Consider the following 21,138-nt stretch of genomic DNA (forward strand, 5'->3'; position numbering starts at 1 on the left):
CCACAGAAATCGGCGGCTAGTAAGTCCTGGCAGCTCCTGTTTTCAGCCCCAAAGAGGAAAAGGTTGTTCTGCAGCTAAAATGGATGGAGTGGTTTGGGATCTTTCCCCAACTGACTTATTTCCCGGAATCATCGTTACTTTTTTTACCCTCCCCCCTTCTCTAAAAACCACTCATCAAACTGAATTGGATTAATTCTGATAGATGATGCACTGCATGCACCATTTTTTTTTTAATCAGGGAGTAGGGGACCAGATGGTCTTTATGACTGGTAATGGGATAGAGAGCTCTTCACCTCTAAACCACAGGTTCAAATTTGCCTGGATCACCAGTAATCGACAGTACTCATCTGATGGCTTTTAAGGCATCTCTTGAAATGAATTGGCTCTGGTTCTGGTTGGTTAGATGTGCCCATCGCAATGAACATCTACAGCCTTTGCAGGGAACTTCTAAAGCTCAAACTTGTGCAGGGAAATGCCTTGTTCAGTTGTGGGGGACCAAATTTGATGTCTGCCTGTTATAGCAGGGTGGTCTTGCAGCAATACCTGTGCTGTTCCATGAAAGAAAGGGGTGGGCCCAAGGCACTAAGCAAGTACTTAAAACACATCACCTTTGTTTTAATGTGGTAACCTCTTCTCAAGGGGGGAAAAACCCCTAATGACCTATGTCTGGACTTGGGTGGGGAGAGTCTTACCTTGATTTCCCCCCCCCCCCATTTTCTCTGATGTATTGAGTCATGTATTCCTCCTCTCCCTTGCCATTTACATTTGCTTTCAAGAGTTCTTTTGGAGGTTGGCTTTGTCTTTTTCACTTTTTTTTTTTTACTCCTGGACTTTAGAAATGTATTTGAATTTGCTTCTGTGATATGTCTGCTACAGTTGCTTGTAATCATAGCATGTGTCAGTAGATACTTACTCACAGCAGGCTGCTGTGTAACACTTATGTGGATTCTTACATCAGCATCTGCTGAAACGGTTAGATATTGCGGTCAGTTTAATACCTATGATTAAAGCAATTACCTGAATGACTTTCCTAGAACTTTAAGAACCAAAGGCATTAGTTTTGTGGAAGGTGGCGTTCGCATCCAGCCAGGTGTGGGAGCGTGCCGCAGCTCGTGTCAAGTCACGGCTTTTGTCTAGAGTCAGCTCAGTCTATTATTTGAGTGTTGCTGTTGCAATCCTTCCCTTCGCGTTCTTCGAGCTGGCGTGCTCCCTGCCGAGCAAAAAAAAGTGCTCACGGATAGCTAGACAATACCTTTATTTACGGGTTTTGTGCAATATTCGGCCATTTCAACAATTCGGCTACTAACTATGATGAAGACATCCCAGAGCATTAATTGTATTAATGCCCTCTATCAGTTTCTAGGATGTTCTGCCCTTAAACACGTGGGCTTGGAAAAGGGCCGTCTCTGGGATTTGGAAGCTAACGGTTAAGAGATTTGTGTTAACCAGAGTTTACTTCCTTTAGTTCATTTTGCTACTCTCACTGCCTACATTTTACAGGCGCTGTAAATGACACACCTGACATGCAGTAACAAACCTCAGGCCTTAATATGGTCCTTGAATTGAGTTTATAGGATTTTGTTTTAAAATACCTTATCTGTTTATTAACACCTTTTGGCGGGTGTTTCTAAATCTTTGCATGAAATTAAAAAAAAAGCTGTATTGAGTGTGATGCTCTGTTCTAAACCCGAAGTCCATACTTGTATCTGCCTTGTTCATTTGAACACTTCATGCTGATAAATGCCTAATTTTTATCAGTTCATTGCAAAGTCATTTTTCTTTGCCAAGTATGAAATTATAAAAGCTTAAAGAACCATCCCCACCCCTCAGGTGTGCTTGTGATTTCTAGTGGTTTGATAATTGAAGCTGCTCGTGAATTGTGGGACGTGATTTCTCTGTAATGCAGAGTGAAGATGGGTAGTTATGTGGGGAGAGGGAATTAGGGAGCAGTGTAAGAGAAAGATGGGAAAATAAGATGCCTGGGGTTTTGGCTTAATAGGAGCAAGGAAAAAACCACCACCCACCTTCTCCGTTTTGGTTTTTTTAATTAGAGAGTATATTCATATTATAAGTATTTGAGACTCCTCCCAGTAACGATGCCAAAGTCTAAATTCCCAAGATGGGCAGCGGTAGAGCGTATTTCATTTGGGAAAAGAGACCTGAATTCCTCAGGAAGGAGAAAGAAGAAATAAATCGGTGACGTGTTACAGCGCAAGGGAGGTGTGCTGCTGGGTCTTGGTGGGGCAGGGGAGTCTCTCCTCTGCATAATTAGGTGGCAGACCCTTGAAGGTGAAATCCCTCAGCTGCCCTGACCAAATCGGAGCTCGTTATGTACTTCCCACATGCCTGACCTCCCTTACCTTTTAGGTTTTTTCTTTTTTTCCTTTCCCCCCCCCCCCCCCCGGTTTTAAATAAGGGCTTCATGTGTGGCGGAACAGCTGCTGCCTGAGTTATCAAAATGGCTGTTTGCCATTGAGGAGCGAAACAGTCCTGAGGTACAACTCCGTGTCACCGGGCAATTTGGGACCCTCGGTGCAGCCGGCGTCGGCTGGCTGGCAGGGTTACTGCTGCGCTCGAGCTGAGCCTCTCTGGGCGCAGTTAAATAGCATCTTCGATGCAGTTAAATAATCGGAGCATCAAACCTTCCTCTTCTCTCCCCACGTGTTAAGTTTCATCCGCACCAGGGCAGTGTGCTCTGGGCATAGAAAAACGGCTTTTGCTCTCTGGAAGATGTGTGTGTAGATGAATATTAAGCAATTATAGAAGTTAGATGGGTGAGGATCTGTGCTGAAAGCAAAGTGCTGGCAATTCTGGGGCAAATTGCCATTGTATTTGCTATTGCTGCAATGACATTAACTCACATGAGTTGGGAAAGCGGGCCCCTGTTGGGTTTTTCTATTAATTTTTTTAAACTAATTCAAAGTATCAGATTTTAAAGTATCATCATCTCTTAATGTAGGCTTGCAATCTCATAAACAGCTTCTTGCAATGAAAATGATCAGCGGTTACAGCTTTGCTGTAACTTCCGAGTACTTATGATTATTGGCTTAATATTTTTTTGGACTGCTATTGCTTAGTGTCAAAAGGGGAAAAAAAGGGGGGGGGGGGGGGAAGGCAGGACCCAAGAGCACAGTGTGTGTAGGAGGGGGTTGCTGTTGGAAGGCAGGATCTGATCGTGGCTGGAAAGGGAGCTGGGACAGGGGGGCTCCCGAGGGGCTCTTTGACCCCTCCATGCCGGGGCGCTGGGGGTGCAAGCACTGGGATGGAGGGCCTGGCCAGGCTGTGTCCAGTGGCTGAGCCTGGGAAAATAAGATTTTCAAAGTCTCTGGGACTGGTAAACACTTCTTGGTTCGGCTGGTTAAAAATTCTTCTGCCACCATCACCCATGCCATGCAGAGGAGCGCTAACGTGAGCTGTTTACCTGAAGCAGTGACAGCTGAAGTTGCTCCGAGTATAGCTTGGGTACCCGCCGCAGGCAGTGGAAATGGAAACTCCTGCACGCAGCGATGCCGAGTGCCCCCCTCTTAGGCTTGGGTTTAGCTCAAAGGAGCCGAGAGCAGAAATTTTTTTCCAGGTAGGGCGGCTGTGTCAGTGACTGCTGGTATCTGATGACGCCCGTATGATGACCTTGTCTTTGGTTGCTTTAAACTGTGCCAGTCAGAATGAAGTGTTGGTCAGGGTGTGGTTTAAACCTCAGATTTAAACCTCAGTGCGGTCTGTTCGTGCAGGGTTACGCTTAAGTTCTGCGATGCCTCGAGCGGGCGTTAAAGCTCTGTGCAACTTTAGCACATGCCCTTAACTGCTGAATGTTCAACTCCTGATGTAATGTTTTAAACAACTCCTACGGAATACGCTAGATGCAATAGAGTACCATGATGGTAGCGCATAAGTCTAACGGGACCTACGCGTTGCTGCCAACTGCCAGTTCCTCCAGAAAGTGTGCTGGACTTGGGTTGGAAGCTTGAGGATGAAGGGGAGACTTGAGCTGAAGCTGGCAGGACACAAACCGTTGCCAGTTCAAAAACCAGATTCCAAGAAGAGTAGCTATGTAGTACTCCTTCTGTCTATTTTTAAGTTGCTGAAAGTGCTCACAAGATGAGCAGCAGGCAGTGAAGAAGCAATTTATTTAGGTTTCTGCTGTGGTGTTCAATAATGCTTTCTTAGCAGCTGGATGAACACTGAAAGAAGAAGAGGTGCTAGGAAATAAGATATAAAAGTAACAGCAATGATACATGGTATGAAAGGAAAAAACTCTTTCTATGCTCTTCTGTGTTGTTTATAAACTAACTAATCCACACAATAGCTTCGAAACACTCAGACTGGCTTGTGCTACGTGCTTCCTCAGGCAGAGTAACCGCAAAAGAAAAGCGTTTTAAATAAATTGCAAGTGCCGAAGCTGAGATTTCTCGAACTGTTTTACACTTGTAAACATAATCTCTTGTACTCTGGTGATTCCTTTTCACTGAGTCAGAAGAGAGACATCTCCATGTCACTGGCACAGGGACAAAGACCATTGCTGACAATGTTGTCTTGTATTCTCTTCTCGCTGCATTTTCAAATGGGGAGGTTAGGTTTAATAACTCCTTTGTTTGGTGTTTTTTTGGACACTTGAATGGTTTGGTGTTGGCAGCCGTGCTTTTCTTTCTTTTCGTTGTTTTGACAGGGAGGAGAAGCGGAGAGAATGTCAATCAACTTTAAAGACCAATTTCATGGTTTGTGTAGTAGTTCAGTATTCCAGCCTCACACGCGTTTTGTTCGCTGTAGTACGAGCTCCGTAAGGGAAAATATAAAACAAATGAAACAAATTTGGCATAGCACTGCGGGGTGATCACCCTTCCTCCCCCCCATATCACTACTATTCTGAAAAAGGAAGCAAACCCCCCTTTTTGTGGAAAGCCTCCATATTACTTAGTTGACAGTGCAAGCAGCATTCTTTAGTTACTATTTCTCAAGCAAAAGCAGAAATATCTTAATTCTTCAAATTTCCTTGAAGTTTACATTTAGGCAGTCTCAAATGAACCTTCGAATAAAAAGTCTCGGGCTCATACAATATTAGTTCTAGCATTTTATCATAGAAAACTGCAAAAAGAAGATTCTTGAGCTTCTCTACCCTACGGCGCACTACGTGCTGCCAGCGGCTAAGAGTGCTTCTTGGGGGGCGGTCAGGGACCCTGTCCCAGCCCACACACGGGAAGGGACCGTGACTTCGAGTCAGAGCAGTACTCGAGGAGGGAGGCGACGCTGCCTGCCCAGATGTGCGTTATCCAGCAGCAGCACGAGTACACGGAAATCACCCTGCGATTCCTTAAGGTGTGAACCCAAACCTATTCCTACGCAAAGCATCTCCATGAGGATTTCCTTGGTTCCTCCTATCTCCTCTCCTTCCTCCCAGTGTCTATAGTATACGAGTCCCTTATAACGGCTTTATCTTCCCAGCCTAACGTCATCTGAAAAGGATGCTCGTACCTTTTAGGAGCGAGAAGGACAGAACACCACGGGGTGACCTCTCTGTTAGAGGTAAAGCGGCCAAGAGCTTCTTGAGCTGGTAGCAATGCAATCTGAGTCTTGAGGCAGTTTCTAGCTACTCCGGACAAAAGGTCTGGATAGGTGAGGTGCCAGCCAATTGCTGGAAAGTTGCAGGAAAAACCCCAAAGAAACAAAACCACCCCAAAGAAACAAAACCACCCCAACTACCCTCTTGCTTGAATAAATTATTGACGATGTCTTAATGCTCGGGATGTCTGTGCCACAAGATGGGTCTGTGCTGAGCCCTCCGTGCACTGAACCAGTCCTTACGATGGAAGGGGCAGATATTGACTGGGAAGCAGTGGTTTTGGCAGCTGCCTGCGCTGCCTGTCCTTGCCTCCTGAAAGCTGGAAACTTTTCCTGTGCTCACCTCCCGCAGCCCATCCTCTCCCAACCTCGCCTAGTATTGCTCATACAGGCGCAGTTTGTGTCGCTGCCTCCGTCTGCGTCTTATGCTAATTGCCTACTTAGGAAAGAAATATTCTGGCTTTCCCCCCCCGTGTTTCGGAGCTGGCCATGCTCTGGGGGAGCTCCCTGCGGCCGTGTTTCCTCTCTGGGTAGTCAGCCCCCAGCTCGCCTCTGGTGAATCCAGCTTTTACCCCCCAGCTCGAGAACCGCTGGGTTTTGTCTTGAGCAGTCTCATCGTTAATACGCTTACTGCAAAATAGCTGAACTGCGCGGTTTTGGGGGTGAGGGATAATACTGGTTTGTAATCCGTGTGATTTGTGCTCTGATGAGCCCTTATCTTGCATTAGGCTCCTTGGCTCGTGGTGCATCTCCTTCTGCTTCCCTGTGCCCTTGGACAGTCTGGGCATCCTTACAGCCTGATCTCAAACTTCCCTTTGGCCATGCTGAAGTCATTCCCATGGGCTTTAACCTCTTTCCTTGGGGATCACACTTGCTAAAGCAGCCTTCTGCTTGCATGCCTCCACTATAGGTCGTAAGGCATGAGGATGAGTGAAACTTGGGTTTGGGGGTCTCAGCGATGGTGTTATCAAATGGTAGGAGCCTGTTCTGCTGCTGTTGTGCCGCAGTTCCGCTCGGTGCAGGTTTTGCTGTTTATTTTTACAGAATAACACTGTAAGATATCTGTGCTCAGCCTTGTAGGGAATCTAACTCTGCCAGGAATCTGGGACAGCGGTGGAGGAGGGCACAGATGAGACTGGTACCAAAAAAAAAAAAAAAAAGAAAAAACAAATCAGTCTTCAGGGTCTGTGTGAATCTGAAGAACTTCCCAAGTAATTTCTGCAGGTAGAAGTGCTCTCCTTTCCTGCGAATGCCCCTTTATCGCTGCTTTAGCTGCTGCCGCTGCTGCTGATTTTCTCCCCAGCCCCTTTGCAAGCCACCGCTCGGTGCCTCTTAAAAAGCTGATGTAATTACGACACTTGAGCTACGTCTGATCTAAGAGAGGATCTAAGTGCATATAATAACATAGATGTTTCAGAATCTTTGCTTAAATGTGATAAATAAAGCTCAGCTGTCCAGAAGAGTGCTACGTGCTGGAAGGAACAGTTAGGGAGGGTCGGGCTTCAGGGCGCTGAGATTGTGCTCTCAAAAGGTAGTGGGTGTATGAAGCACTCGGATCTAAACGCTATCGATTATCACTGGATGCAAAGGAGCCGTCTGCCCAGAGATTTTTTTCGCTTGGAAATACCTGCAACCCTCCCGCTTGAAACAGGACTTTAAACTCTTCCAGTAGCGTCTGCCAATGGATTTGCGATCCCCTGAAAGGCAAAGCGCTGAGCATGGACGGTAGGCTCGGTGCAGGGGACGGCAGGAGCTGCGGATGCCGGGGGTACCCAGGGACGTGGGGACTCTGCTCTGCCTGGATGGGTTTGGCTGCCTGGCTGGTTTCGGCACACGTGTGCCCCTCCATATGTGATGTACCTATACGAAAATGCTCTAATAATGTTGTGGCAGGGGTACCCGCACCTGCGCTGCTCCTCCCCTCTGCACGCCGCGTGGGCTCTCCTGCAACGCCGAGGTGAAGCTCGTAAATGTGACGGCGGGGGCACGGCAGCCTGGCTTCGTATCCCTTAACGCCGGTGGGAAATCGCGTCCCGCCTTGCCTGGGCTTTGCTGGGAGAGCTGCGTGTGGGAGGAACGTGAGCTGGCGGGGCTGCCGGGGCGGGGGAGGCAGAAGCACAAATAGCATCATTTTTTGCTGAGTGTTCCTTAAAAACAATTCGGGCTTTGTTGCTGAAGCCACAACAACAGCGGCTCGACTCCTTTCAGTTCGGGAACCTTTAAAAGGGCCCTTTCTGCCACGGCGCAGGGCAGCCACGTCCCTTGCTCCCCTTTCTTGCCAGGCCCCGGTAATAGTCTGGGGGGGGAAAGACAAGCAAACAACCCTCCTCCCCCCAAAATACTTTGTGGAGAGGAAGGTGGCTGTGGTGAGTGGCCAAAAACTTCAAAAAATGTGGAATTTGGGACATGTATGCAGCAGCTAACAATTTTTTTTTCTCATAATAGTGTCAGGCTCTCGTGGTACCGTAGAAGAAGAATACAGAGGAGCATTTAATACTCCCAAGCTAACCCTTTGTTTTGGGATGGTGGGAGATGAAAGCTTCAGTGCTTTTCTAGAGAAGAACCGTGGTGAGGAACGGGGAAGGTCTAGCTCTTTCCTTGCTCCATCTCTAAAGAAAGCACAGGCAGTAGCTCTCTAAACAAAAAAAAAATAATAGTTTGACATTAAAGATGCTATTACATATAGTTTGGGCAGACTGAGGTAAACCCGCTTCCTTTCCTATGGTTTCATGTCTGCTTTTTGTCTGCCCTTTACAGGCAAAAAGGGTCTGTTTACTCTTGCTAAGTAACCTACGAAGCGCAGTACTTCACTGCCCGATCTTCAATTTCTAGACATCTTGCTTTCACCTCCCCGCTCTCAAGCTAAGTATTGCTTGATCAGCATAAATATTCAGACTGACACAGCCTTAAATGCCTCTTAAATGTCGGCTCATTTCCCTCCTAATTCTCTGGAGAGGTGGAATTCATGCCCTGTGGTTTGTAGGGTTTGTGGGTTGCCTAGGGGGTTGGGCTGGTGCTTAGAGACCCCCCAGGCAGATGAGGGCCATGACGTGCGGATCTTGCAGGGAAAGCTTCCAAATCGGACATTTCTTGCTTGTCCCAACCAGTGAGCATCTCCATCGGGTGGTGGTAGTGTGGTACCCTCTGCTGCTGGCTCTTCCCTGGTTCCGTCAAACCTCTGGCTGCCGGTGATGGTGGCTGGTGTCCCCATCACGCAGGGTCACACCCGCTGCACTCGCCTGTTTCTGGCCCCAAACCCCAGCCTTTAAGACAGCACTGGCTTAAGTGTCTTCGCTTTTGGCACTCGGCATGAACGCTGCTTGCGGGACTGCAGCAAGAGGAGTTGAGGCGAGTGGCCCTTCGTAGGGGTATGGGAGGAGGGAGGTAGCTTCCTTCTGGATACAGCGCGGTTTCTTTGTCTGGCCACGTGCAGAAGACGAGTTTCCTAGTTTGGCTAATATATATGCTTTGATGGCTTTGCTCTACTAAGGGAAGACAGATGACAGTGGGTCTCTTGACAATATCAATGAGTATCAGGCTCCTGCAAGCTCCCAACACCCCAAAGCCATCCTGCTAAAGCATTTCACGTCGCTCTGGTGTAACGCCTGTGCCTTTGGTGAGCAGGTGATGGTGGGGCAGCAGGCAGAGGAGCCGTGCTCAGCCGTTCCTGCACGAGTGCATCCTTCCGAACTTCCCTGGTGATCACAGCGTTCTCCTCCAAAGCTGTGGTGGGATGTGTCTGTAGGGATGCAGCGTTTGCTGCGCTGTCTCGGCAGTCTGTCTGCCTTGGGAGAAGTTGTCCTGCGCTACACGTTCTTTTCTGATACTCTGTAAAATTAGCTAGAGAGCAAGGAGAGAGCTTAAGTGTTTTAATTAAGATTTCTATACTCTGTAGCTTCCATCCTGTACAGCACGAGGCTGGTGCTGTTACAACAGGCTCCTTCAGTTGTAGTCTGTCCAGAGAAATCCCACCCTTCCGCTGATGATGAGAAAGAACTGAGATAGGAACACTACTATACGACGTATTTTAGTTTCGTAAGGAGATGCAGCAGGTTGACGCTTTATTTGGTGACTGCTGGGGGTTTATTCTGAAGGCAGAATAGTTTTTTCTCAGAGCAGGCATTAACTCAGAGCAAATACCTTCAGCCAGAACAAATAGAGACTTCACCTTGTCAGCCTTATGGATGAAGTTGTCTCCTTTTCACGCTGCTCCGTTGACTTGAAGCACTTCAGTGAGGAGATCATCGTTGCCATCACCTGACGGAGCTATTCAAGAAGAGCTGTCCCATGCATCTCGGGCACGCAGCAGTAAAACCGCTACATTAAAAGTTCCTTTATTAGGAAATGAAAAGGCTGCTGTGAGCAAGCCATCCCTCTGAAACCTGCACTACGAATACAGGTCAGAAACACGTCTCTGAAGCGCACTAAGCCTTTCGGGGAATATCCAATAACTGGGTTAATAAGGAGTTCTTGCTGTGTAAGGAATAGGATGCATCTCATATATGTCAATTCTCCAAATGAGACTTCTAGACAGCAACTCCAAGCCATGGTCAACGTTACCTGAGCCGCTACGTGACAACGTGCCGAAAGCTGGGATCCGAGCCGCGGGGCAGGCTCCTGGGTTGCTGTGCTGGTTTTGGCTGGGATACAGTTAATTTTCTTCATAGTAGCTGGTATGGGGCTGCGGTTTGGGTATGTGCTGGAAACAGTGTTCATAACACAGGGATGTTAAACCAGGACAGTTGCTCGCTTGCAACAAACTATTTGTACACAGAGAAGCTTGCGACTCCTGTTTCTGCTGTAGCAGAAGATGCTTCTGGAGCGTGGGGTTTGTGAGCGTTAATTTTGGCTTTGGCTGTGGCGTGAGCAAATGTGCGCACAGGATACAGTTCCTGGCGGGATGGAGGGGGTGCGATGTGCCCCGGGCACTTCATTTTAATACAGAAAGTGCCTTTTGCCTTTGTGTTAGAGAACTATTTCTCTTCTGAATTTACCACCCAACATGGGTAGGAAGATCGTTCCGAGCAGGGAAATGCCATTATGCTGCTAACTCAATATCCTGACCAAGCTAGTGGTGATCATCTTATCTGCATGCTGAAAGCTGAACCTCCTTCCCGCTGGGCTCCGAGAGGGACCAACGATGGGATCATCCCTTCAGACTCAGCAAGTGTCCCTGGTCGTCCTTCTACTGCAGAATGGGTCGTAGTCCTCTGCCCATTGCTTGAGGGAAAAACTCAACTGCTCTTTTCTCGGGACTTGTATGTTGAAGAAAAGCAAACCTATGAAGACAGCTGTCTCCGAGCATGGTTCAGGGCAGCGGTAGGTGATGCCTGGCCAGGTGGCTGATTTTCACAGGAGACTGGTAGGACCTCCCTGTGCTGGTGCCCCGTTCTGGTGGCTGTTGCACGCGGCCCAGGGAACCGCAGCCGTCCTTTGGAAAGGTCTGCAGTAGCTCTGAAGGTCTCCATCTACAAGAGGGACTTAGCACAGAAATGGTTTATTCAGCAAATGCAGGGGCAGGCTACCTTTTCTTTATCAACATTTTTTTGGCTGTTCTTGAGGCTTTCTGTATATATTGTCAGATTTTTGTGTTAATGCGTTAACCTTTTCTGCTCCTTTATACATCTTTACGTTTTGTAGGACATGCTGCTTAGCAGAGGAGCCTTTGAATGTATTTACTGCATTCTATAATGAACAGTCTGTGGAGACTGTATCGTTCCTAGTAACTGCGAAAGACTGTCTTTGTCAGCACTGAGGATGTCGCTCTGATCCCGAGCGAATTACCGCACCTGGTGTAGCACCAAACGCCGCTACGTCATAAGCTTCCTCAATAGCTACACAATAGCTAAGTAATACTTGCTGCACATTAAATCTTAAATACTGGTTTTGTGCTCTTGGTTAAGTAGCACCAGGCTGCATTTCTTCATTAGCCATCCTTTCTGTCTCTATTTTAGTGTACATCGTAAACTTGGAATTAACTGCTGCTGTGGCTTCTTTCAGAAATATAGTGAAATTCTCTTTCTCTCTCTCCCCAACTCCCTCGAGTTGATTTCTAAAGATTCTAGTTTTTCCATACTCCTGAAGCCTTCCTGTTGCTCTCCGACAGCATTTCCAACAATAAAACTTGTCCAGTACCATTGGTGCTTTGATCCGTTCGCCCCCCTTTCCTTGTTCCAAGTTACCACCTTTCTGCCTTCCTTTTTTCCAAAAGTTGACCTGCAGAACTGAAAGTACCTTTTGAACATTACCCCCTCCTTCCACCCCTGGCTCTCCTAGCACAGAGTAATACGAAAGCAAAGTTTTTGAAGAGAAATCAAACACTGATTCCATACTTGGAAGTCAATAAGCTGCTTTGATTTTTTTTTTTTTATCATACTTGAAGTAGATACTTGCAAGTGGTTTGGGAAAAGAAATATTCCTGCACCTTGAGAAAGCATCTTTTCTTCTGAAGCTGGCAGAGTGCAGAGGAGAAGATATGGCCCCTTATTTTACCGGTCTAGCACATGGATCATGTGCATGTGGCTCATGACCACATCAGAGTGCATTAAGCACCCTCTGTGCATAAGGGAATAAATAGCATCACTTTACCAATAGTCTCCAGTTTAAAAATATATATTATATTTATTGATAGCTCACTCCAGGTTTCAAAGACTGAATGCCAGTTAAATGGGTTTGGTAATCTACAGAGTAAATCAGTAGGAGCTTTTTTAGATGTAGGTTTGTTCATGTTTCTTTATAGTCTGAACGCCTCTAGAATATTTCTTCTGGTAATGATGATTATGTGAGCAATATTTCAGAAGCGTGTATCTAACGCCGCTCATGGCCGTGCTATAGAACCAGAGAAGTGCTGGCTGTAAGGTCTCTTTGTCAAAATATATAATGAACACTGGCAATGCCACCAGCCTGCCTTAACCATGATAAATCTTCCCCGTTTCTGGGTGCTGGACTAATTAATAATGACCAGCGTGTTCATTTTACAGATCAGCTGTCCCATGGCTCTACAGCAGGACAAATGTTCTCAGACTTGCCGGGTGCTCCGGGAAAGGCAACTCTTAGCAGATGCCATCTCGATTATGAGACTACCTGAGAGCGTGACGTGCATTTACATAGGTTGCTTGTTCCTTAATTTGCTGTGCTAAGAGGATCTAGGTCTTCCGAATAATCTGACATAAGGAGGTAACAAATATATATTTACAGAAATGTAGTTTGTTTGCTAAGATCAAAATAGTTGAGGCCTAGTGAACAGAAAGCAATTTAAGTTGTGAAGAGCTTAATTTGTAGCTAATAAGCAGTTAAATTATTTTACCAGGTTTGTGTCTAACAACTCAATTCTGCAGTAAAACAAACCCATATTTACTCAAGTCTACGGCCAATTTATTATGCTTCTAATCATCTAAGAATGATGCTATTAACACAGCCCTGCTATAATGAGGAAGGCTGTAACAAATTGGTTCTTGGATAAGACAGTGCAATAATTATTCTATTAGAATTGCAGAATGCAGACACCTGAGGTGTAAGGCCATCTCACAGTCCACCAAAATAACACCTTAAATGGCTCTTGCTCTACGTTCATCTCCTATTGACTTTGCAGCTTTGAGCCATTTCAAGCTGTGAAGGAAAAGCGTACCCAGGAGGTCAGCCCCACTCCGCTTTAGCCGTAGCAATTTGCCCAGTCCTGTACCAAGGCTGCAAACGTACAAATAGCCAAAAAGGTTCTCAGTCTCAGCTGGAAATTTTAATTTCTTAACTTCCTTCTTTTCTCACCAAACCCCAAACTTTTATCTTCTTCCACTCATGCAAATCTAACTGGACTCTTAAGTGACTTAAAATCACTCTGACTTCTCCTAGATCCATAGGAATCGATAGTCCTAAGACAACCTTCAGCCATCTAACCGCAGTCAAACTGGTAGCTGTGCCAGTGAGGCTGAAGAGCTGCTGTTTGTTCTCGGGCCTTTTTTTTACCCCTCTGGAGGTGGTTGTTGATTTGGTCTTGGTGCTGATCACCAAATTAGCTGCATGCTGAAGAGCTGGTCTTGCTTTGGGTTGGGTTGAGAGGTGAGGGAGCTTATATGGTGGTTGTCCATGTTGTACCGATACTAAAGTCAACCTACGTACGACGCTGAGAGTCAGTGATGGTTTCTGAGCTCAACCAGCAAGAACGTGCCATCTCTCATCTCTGGAAAGTGATGGCTTTACTTTTCCCCTGTGCTTGACGTGCAGCAGCGCATGTGAATAATGTTCGGTCTGATAGAACAGTGGTTTTGTTGGCTCTGTGGATTTGTTCCAACTAAGTGATGTTTGCTTTGGTTTTGTTGTACTTGAAGGTGCCTCGTCACCAGACATGGAGTCCAGCTATGGAGGAGGCTTGCTAGATATGGTGAAAGGAGGAGCAGGGAGACTCTTCAGCAATTTGAAGGATAACCTGAAGGATACCCTGAAGGATACATCTTCAAAGGTCATGCAATCTGTTGCCAGGTACAGTACAGCTGAAGCTGCCTTAACGCCGGTAAAATCACTAACTGCAAAGTGCCCGGCTGAGCTGCCTCCTTAGCTAGCACAGCGCAACTTCCAGCTAACCCCACGAAGGAGGTGAAAACCACAAGTGACTTCTCTGATTCTGTCTCGTAATTGGTATTTGGCCTCAAGGAAGCAGGAAAAACAAAGTAAAAAAAAAAAAAAAAATCTAAGCTTTGTAGTAAGCGAGGATCAACATCCTGAAATCTGGAAAAGCCCCCCCACCCCCCAGTGAAAGTGGAGCACTTGGTCTCTGGTTCCTTCATTGACCCCTGTGGGGTCCTTCTACTCAGCCACCACTAAACTATTTTGTCACTGAAAATTGGCTCATGTTGCATGCCTTCCCTTTGCTGTGCAAGGAGGCTCTTCTTGCTGATACAACTGTTCCCTTTGCTCCAGCCACCTTTTGAGTAGAAGAAAGAGCTGAGGTGACTTTGCTTTGGTTACCTCTGCTGGGGTTGTCCTCCATGCTCAGCACTCTATCCGCCTCTGAGTGATATAGGGCTGCAATAAATTTAAGAAATTTAATGCAGGTAAGACCTCAGAGGCTTTGAGGCATCTGCAAAGTGGCAAACTATTAGAGATTTCTCCTGAAAACTGGCATTGAAAATTAATGACAAAAGGGAAAAGGGACCTTTTTTGCAAGCTTCTGCATCCAGTTAATTGAGTATGTCGAAGGGAAGGCTGGGTCACTGTCTGCAGGAAGCTATTTGCACCCTTTTCTTAAGGCATAAGGACAAAGAATCAGTTTTAAGATCGTTCTTTCCTTGTGTCACAAGCAGATCTTTGTGGGAAAACACTCTTCCCCTGGGTCCCCTAAAGTGCTGTCTTCTGTAAACATGTGCATAATGTCTGTCTCCTACTTTGTCTTCTTTTAGTTACACCAAGGGAGAGCTAGATATTTCGTACATTACCTCAAGAATCATAGGTAAGTACTGCTTATTGGATAAATAAAACTTGTAGTATCCCAGGGTCCAGAAGTCCCTAAACTCATCATGGTGCACGCTCAGCCTGGCTTCTTCTTACGTTTCTAGTGATGTCTTTTCCGGCTGAAGGCGTTGAGCTGGGATTCAGGAACCACATTGAAGATGTAAGGACGTTTTTGGATTCCAGGCATCCTGACCACTACACCGTCTTCAACTTGTCACCCAAGTATTATCGCAGTGCCAAGTTTCACAACCGGGTGAGTGTCTTCCGCGAGGTTAACAAGAGCAGGGGGTAAAACTTTTGGGGGAAAAGGGCCCTGTTTCTGGCTATTCTGAGTGTGGCAGAACGTAAGAAGATGAAAAAGGAATTGTAGGTGTTTCTAAGCTGCTGTGGTCGTTTCTGGGTTTAGGCTGATGCCTGGGACCACGGGGATTAAAGGGGTGGAAAGTTCAGGGCATAATACTTGTGTTAGGAGCCTGTGAGAGCATGTGGCGTTGCACTAAGTTGAGCCCGTGCTGCTCTTGGCTCCTACGTCGCTGTTAGAAGCTGCTGCAGAGAAATGAGGAGTAAAATGAAAGTGCTTTGGAAGAAATTACTGAGAAGATAGATTATTTTCACGTTGAACCATCCTTCAGTTGTGCTTTAATCAAGCAGGAGCCCTTAGCAGCAAAGCACAGGGCTGGAAACTGGATCTAAGGGACGTTTTGGCTCTTCCATTGGCATATGACTTTAAAAACCAGCCTCCAGTCTCTGCCCCAGTTTCCTTCCCTAAAACCAGAACAGGATACGGGAGCATCGCAAGGCTCTGGTTCATTAATGGCTTTTAGAGGAAATCTCTATGAAATACTGCTGTTGAAATGCAAGATTAGATCTAATCTTTCAGAAAACTTCCTGTTCTTTCCCTCTCCCGCAAGGGAGTGATGATTTTTTTTTTCTTTAATTTCTTATTTTTCATTGCCTTCAACAAAAAAAGGCAACAGCAGTTGCCAGGCTTAACCCTCAGTCAGGGTGAGCGAATCTCATGCTGCATAAGCCTCATTTCATTTTAATTTGAGGTATCGCTGAATCTATCTTCAGCAATTGCTCTGCTCACCAGAAATCACTGACACTTGAAGCGAATTTCTCAGTGGCAATCGGTAACCAGCCATGACCTCAAATATGAGTAAATGAACGGGAAATACTAATTAAAAGATATCGAGGGCTCTGCATCTTCCATTTCACATGGTTCTGTTGTATCACTGTTGCTGTTGGTGGGAGGAAGAAGACAGATCTACTTTGAAAGCCCAGCATTAAACATCTGTTGGTACATTGCTTGACCTGGTCATAACTCCTCCACCCCCTGGGCTTTATCTCCTACCCTATCCAATGGCTAGACAGACGACTTCGCATCTCGCACTCGAAGCATGACTGGGTGCTTTGTAAGCTATTGCCTTGACATGCACAGGAAGAAAATGATGCCTCTTTGATTAAAATATTGTACTTTCAGGTTATGGGCTAGGAAATACTGACTCCAGGCATTTTTCAGGAAAATGAAATGTGCAGAACAGAATATGTGAGATCAGATGAAACATGAAACAATTACAAATATGAGGTTGAACTTCATATATATTGGAAAAAAATAGTAACAGGCTATCAAGGAGGTAAAAATCACATTAAGAGTATCTTCTGGATGCAGATGCCAGATGAGCTGAAGTTTTGAGATGCAGACTTGTTCTTTGAAGTGAAAGGCTTTTCAATTTCTATCTTGTTTAAAACTTGGGCCATTTTCCTGCCCTGACATGGCAGTGCGGGGCATGAAGCCCCAGGCGCCCAACTTCTTGTGGAGAAGAGGGGACTATGAACACTAAAACCTGCTGCTCAAATCTATTTGTGCTCTGCTCTCCCCCCTGCCTCGCTGCTCCGGCCGGAGAGGAGAGCTCACGGCTGCTCGAAGAAGTGTGAGCAGTTTGAAAACATGTAACTCAAATACAGTGTTAAACAACAAAACCAAACTTCAAAGTCTCTGACGGGTCACATTCTTGGCTGTTGCTGCCCTACTGCTCAAGTAAAACAAGCGCTGGCTGCTTGTCTCCAAAGCTCTAGAAGAATTCCTGTTGCTCTTCTGTACAGTTGTCCTTTCATGAGTGGTGGCGAGGTTGTTTGAAATAAATGGAATGCTACATAGCGCGTATTTAATTTCCTAATTGTGAACCAGCAGGCAGAGGTGTAATTACAGGCAAAGTAAATATATAATTATGTACTGTTGGGAAATGTATATTATTTACTTGATAAGTGATAATGGCTTTTCCAGATGCTTGAAAGTGTGTTGTCATGAGGTCTGTTCAGAAGATCGTCAGTGAAAGGGTCACTGGTCATATTAATTTTAACAGCCACTTGGAATGTGAATTGTGTTTTAGTGATCTAATTGCGAGTAGATCTTGTGCCTTCAGAAACCTGGTGCAAATGTATTTGGGGTTCAGAGGAGAAGACTTTCACTTGATATAGAAATAATAAAATAATCTGCATGATAATATAAAATATGTGATTTACAGTATTGGTACTCTGGCTTTATAAAAGAATTGAATACATGTTTCTGATCACTCTGTAATTTGGATTTTACGATGGTCCTGTGGCAGTGCCAGGTCCGTGGGACAGGAAGGTAACGCTGGCCGTTCCTGCACCGGGGGTTACCACACAGGGAACCTTTGGGTGTTTGGTGCCCCCTCGGCCCTTCCTGAAAATGCACAGAAAAGGCAGAGGAAGGGGAAAATCAAGTGTATACAACAGGAGCAATGAGATAAACTACAGCTCTCGAGACAGGAGAAGATGGGGGATGAGAATGATGCTGTAGAGAGGTAAACAGGGAATGGTTCTTCACTGCCTTCCAAAGCTTGAGCATGGATTGACTCGTTGGGTAGCTTCTACAATGCAAACCTGCACCGGCTCACCAAGCGCACAACTGAATTCCAGGATTTTGTGGAGATGACAAACTTTCCTGAGCCTAAAAAGCAATTAGACAAATATCTAATTAGATATTAGATTTGACCAAAAACCTCCTAAACGTTCTGCAGAGGCAGGCAGGAGGACGGATGCGCTGGGTTAGGCAGCGCTGCCGGTGCGTTCCATCCCTGGATCCTCCATGCGTCACTGGAGCCAGCGCTTGAGACAAACCATGGCTTGGTAATTCCCTGGTTTGAGTCAGGATTCCCGTTTCTGCTGTAAGATGTTGTGCAGGTGTATGTAAGAGAGAACCTTACATACAAGTTTTATGAAACCTGGAGCACTTGCTTCTGCTGAGAGATGAAAGGTCAGGTGTGGAAATCGTATGGCTATTTAAGAACAGCTGGGTAAAGCATCTCCTTCCTGCCCCCGGTTCTCACTAAGCAGGATCCAAATGTCAGCCGAGAGAGAGAACCAATTCTTTGTCTGAGGACAAGCTTCATGATGTTTCTCCTTTAAATTTCTTCTAACCAGAAACGCCTTTTTAAAAAAAAATAAAAAAAAATAATTAAATTAAATTAAACCCAGATGAAACGGCGATGTCCGTAGAAGGCTGCTTGATGTGCTGTTTCAGACTGCAAGGACTGTTCTTGAGAGAAGTGTTCTGACTCAGAACTAGTACATTGATGAACAGTAACTAGACATACTTTAGGATTTGTGTTTTTTCAGCTCTAAGAAGTAATTAATTTTTCTGGCTCATATGTTAACTATACTCAGATATGATTTTTGTTTCCTTTAGCAGAAGTTTCCCTTTAATCAGTCTAATATCTGTTGAATAGAGCTTGAAAATCCTGTGACACAATGACTGAGAACAACAGATGCTCAGTATCCTTTGAAAATCAGAGCCATAGTTTTTAGGGACAAGTTGTACAAAGGCATTAGACACAGCAGAAATCAATGCGCTGCTGCGAGACTGGAGTGTTACGAAAGGCCGCTCAAGATAATCTGACTTGGAATGTAAATTTTTTAAAAATGTATAGTCAGTGACAATACATCAATATAATGTTATTTAACTGAGGAATTTTTTTTTGTTTCCTCGTAATTCATGAAAGTCACAGAGCAGAATTATGCATGAGAAGAGATGGAGTAGGTTTCAAGCACGTAACTCTAGGTTGTAAGAGAAGTACGTTTCTTGGCAGAAGGTGTTTATAAAAGCATGCCTTGCTTAATGCTCTTATGAAGCTGCCTTTTGTTCACTGTGCGATTCCTGCAGGTATCCGAATGTAGCTGGCCAGTACGACAAGCGCCCAGTCTGCACAACCTCTACGCTGTCTGTAAGAACATGCACAACTGGCTACAGCAGAACCCAAAAAATGTGTGTGTCATCCACTGCATGGTAAGTACACCGGAAAGGAACCATGTTTTTAGAGCTATGAGTCATAAGTCATATTGCACGTTGCGTGTCTGGAGTCTGCATACAAGGATGGTGGCAATTTCTAATCCAAAAAGAAATGTAATAAAACTGACCCCGTGGAAAGGGGCTTCATCTGCCATGTGCAGGTACATAGCTAAGCTGGAAGACCTAACGCTGAATGAGAAGCAGGAACGCAAAGCAAGAGAGGTCACAATCGTTCTAGCAGTGAACTGCTAGAGGTGACGAGGAGCAAAAAGGTTTGAACTTCACCCGAGCTGTCAGCCCGCTACGGCTTTGCATTTTATTGTAAGTAGTCACAGGACAAAATGCAGCCTCTAGACTGAAGGTTGCTGATGGAAGTTGGGGAGAAAACACGTAGTTGGGAATTCTGTTGAACTGTGAAACTGAGGTTGTTAAAGTCTCTTGCGGTCGCTACTTGCCAGGCCTGGCTGAAGAAGTCCAGTTGCCTTCTGCTCCTCTTTGTGCACCACAGCTGAAATGGTTGCTAAATCCCCTGTAAGGGTTACTCGGTGCTGAGCAACGTGTAGATAGGATGGACGCAGGACAATGCTGTAATTCTGTATGACTAACTTGTAATTTACCCCATACAACCTTTAATATTGACAGCAATGCCCAAAAGGAGAGCTGTAGTTTGCTCCGGGAGCCTAAATTAAATCCAGGAGGCTGTCAGCCCTGATCGGCATAAACTGGAAGGAATGGGGGAAATGACTGATCCCAAACTGCATAGACCTTACGTACGAGCCAGGCGTTTCTGCCTTGCGTAGGACAGCCAGCGGCTACAGGATATAAATTCCATTCAGAGACGAAGATGCAATTGATGCCTCCAGTCCTGGAAATCTAGCTCAAGAATCAAATTCCTTTTCTGTCCTTTGAGCAGTGAGTGTCTGAATAATGTTGTGAAGGACAAGGAGCCCTTTTTAACACTCTCCAAGGAGTCTGCAGAAGCCCGCTTAGTTTACATCAACTTGAGACATCTTTCCAGAGCAATTGGCAGGGGCTAAACCTTAAAAAACCCAAATATCCTGTTAACCTCGAGCATGTGCTGAGGCTCAGCAGGTTACTGGGGTCTGGGTCAGCTCTGGTATGGCAAATCCTACAGTATGGCTGGAGTGCCTAAGAGGTGCCTGAAATAAGTACTTGCAAGGAGCCTGTGTAACTTTTAACTTGTGTTTCAGACGTTGAGGGTGACTGCCTGCCTGATGGGGCAGTAGGTTTCCCACTCCTTCTTGTAAATGACTTCTGGGATCTTCTGTCACCCTCCGACAAGCAGGCGATGAGCTGGGTGGCATGGTGCTTCGGCAGCACCGAGCAGGCTCTCGTACCCGTCGCTGTGCCAGGAACGTGCATCCAAAACTTAGCAGGCGTCAGACCCAAATTTTGGTGGAAGCTGGTGGAAGGGCTTTTTGTTCGGCTCAGCAGAGTTGGGGTATGGTCCGTATGGCTCATTGCCTCATACGTTCCTGGGTATAGCAGGGACCCGGGGCACTGGGGACACTTTGATTCTTGTTTGCTTTTTTTCTGTATTTTTGGTCTTTTTGTATCGGTTTGACTCAGCAAGCATGCTGCCCTTCGTTATCGCCCTAAATAAAATGTAGACTTGTCCAGGAGCAATCTGTAGGTTGAGGGCTGTGGAGCTGTTTGGGTGAGGGAGCCTTGAGCTGGATTTTTGTTGTTGTTCGTGGACTCTCCTAGGTTAAATTTCTATTAGATGACTGCCTGCAGCTGTGGGACAGGTGTACTCTGACCCCTGTGGTCAGTACCAGGCCTATGTTTGAAATAATTAGAATATT

General features: G+C 45.8%; 1 protein-coding gene across 3 annotated transcripts in view; it reads left to right on the plus strand.

Annotated features, from left to right (window-relative positions):
• DNAJC6 (DnaJ heat shock protein family (Hsp40) member C6) overlaps nt 1-21,138 on the plus strand; it is a 50,806-nt gene that overhangs the window by 12,768 nt on the left and 16,900 nt on the right. For all 3 annotated transcript variants that reach the window (XM_054833443.1, XM_054833442.1, XM_054833441.1), the window contains 4 exons: nt 13,878-14,028; nt 14,946-14,995; nt 15,102-15,250; nt 19,187-19,309. In XM_054833443.1, the coding sequence (XP_054689418.1) occupies nt 13,878-14,028; nt 14,946-14,995; nt 15,102-15,250; nt 19,187-19,309 (473 nt within the window). The remainder of the gene's footprint in view (nt 1-13,877; nt 14,029-14,945; nt 14,996-15,101; nt 15,251-19,186; nt 19,310-21,138) is intronic.

The sequence above is a fragment of the Grus americana genome, chromosome 8 (assembly GCF_028858705.1).
Source record: "Grus americana isolate bGruAme1 chromosome 8, bGruAme1.mat, whole genome shotgun sequence".
NCBI classification, from domain to species: Eukaryota; Metazoa; Chordata; class Aves; order Gruiformes; family Gruidae; genus Grus; species Grus americana.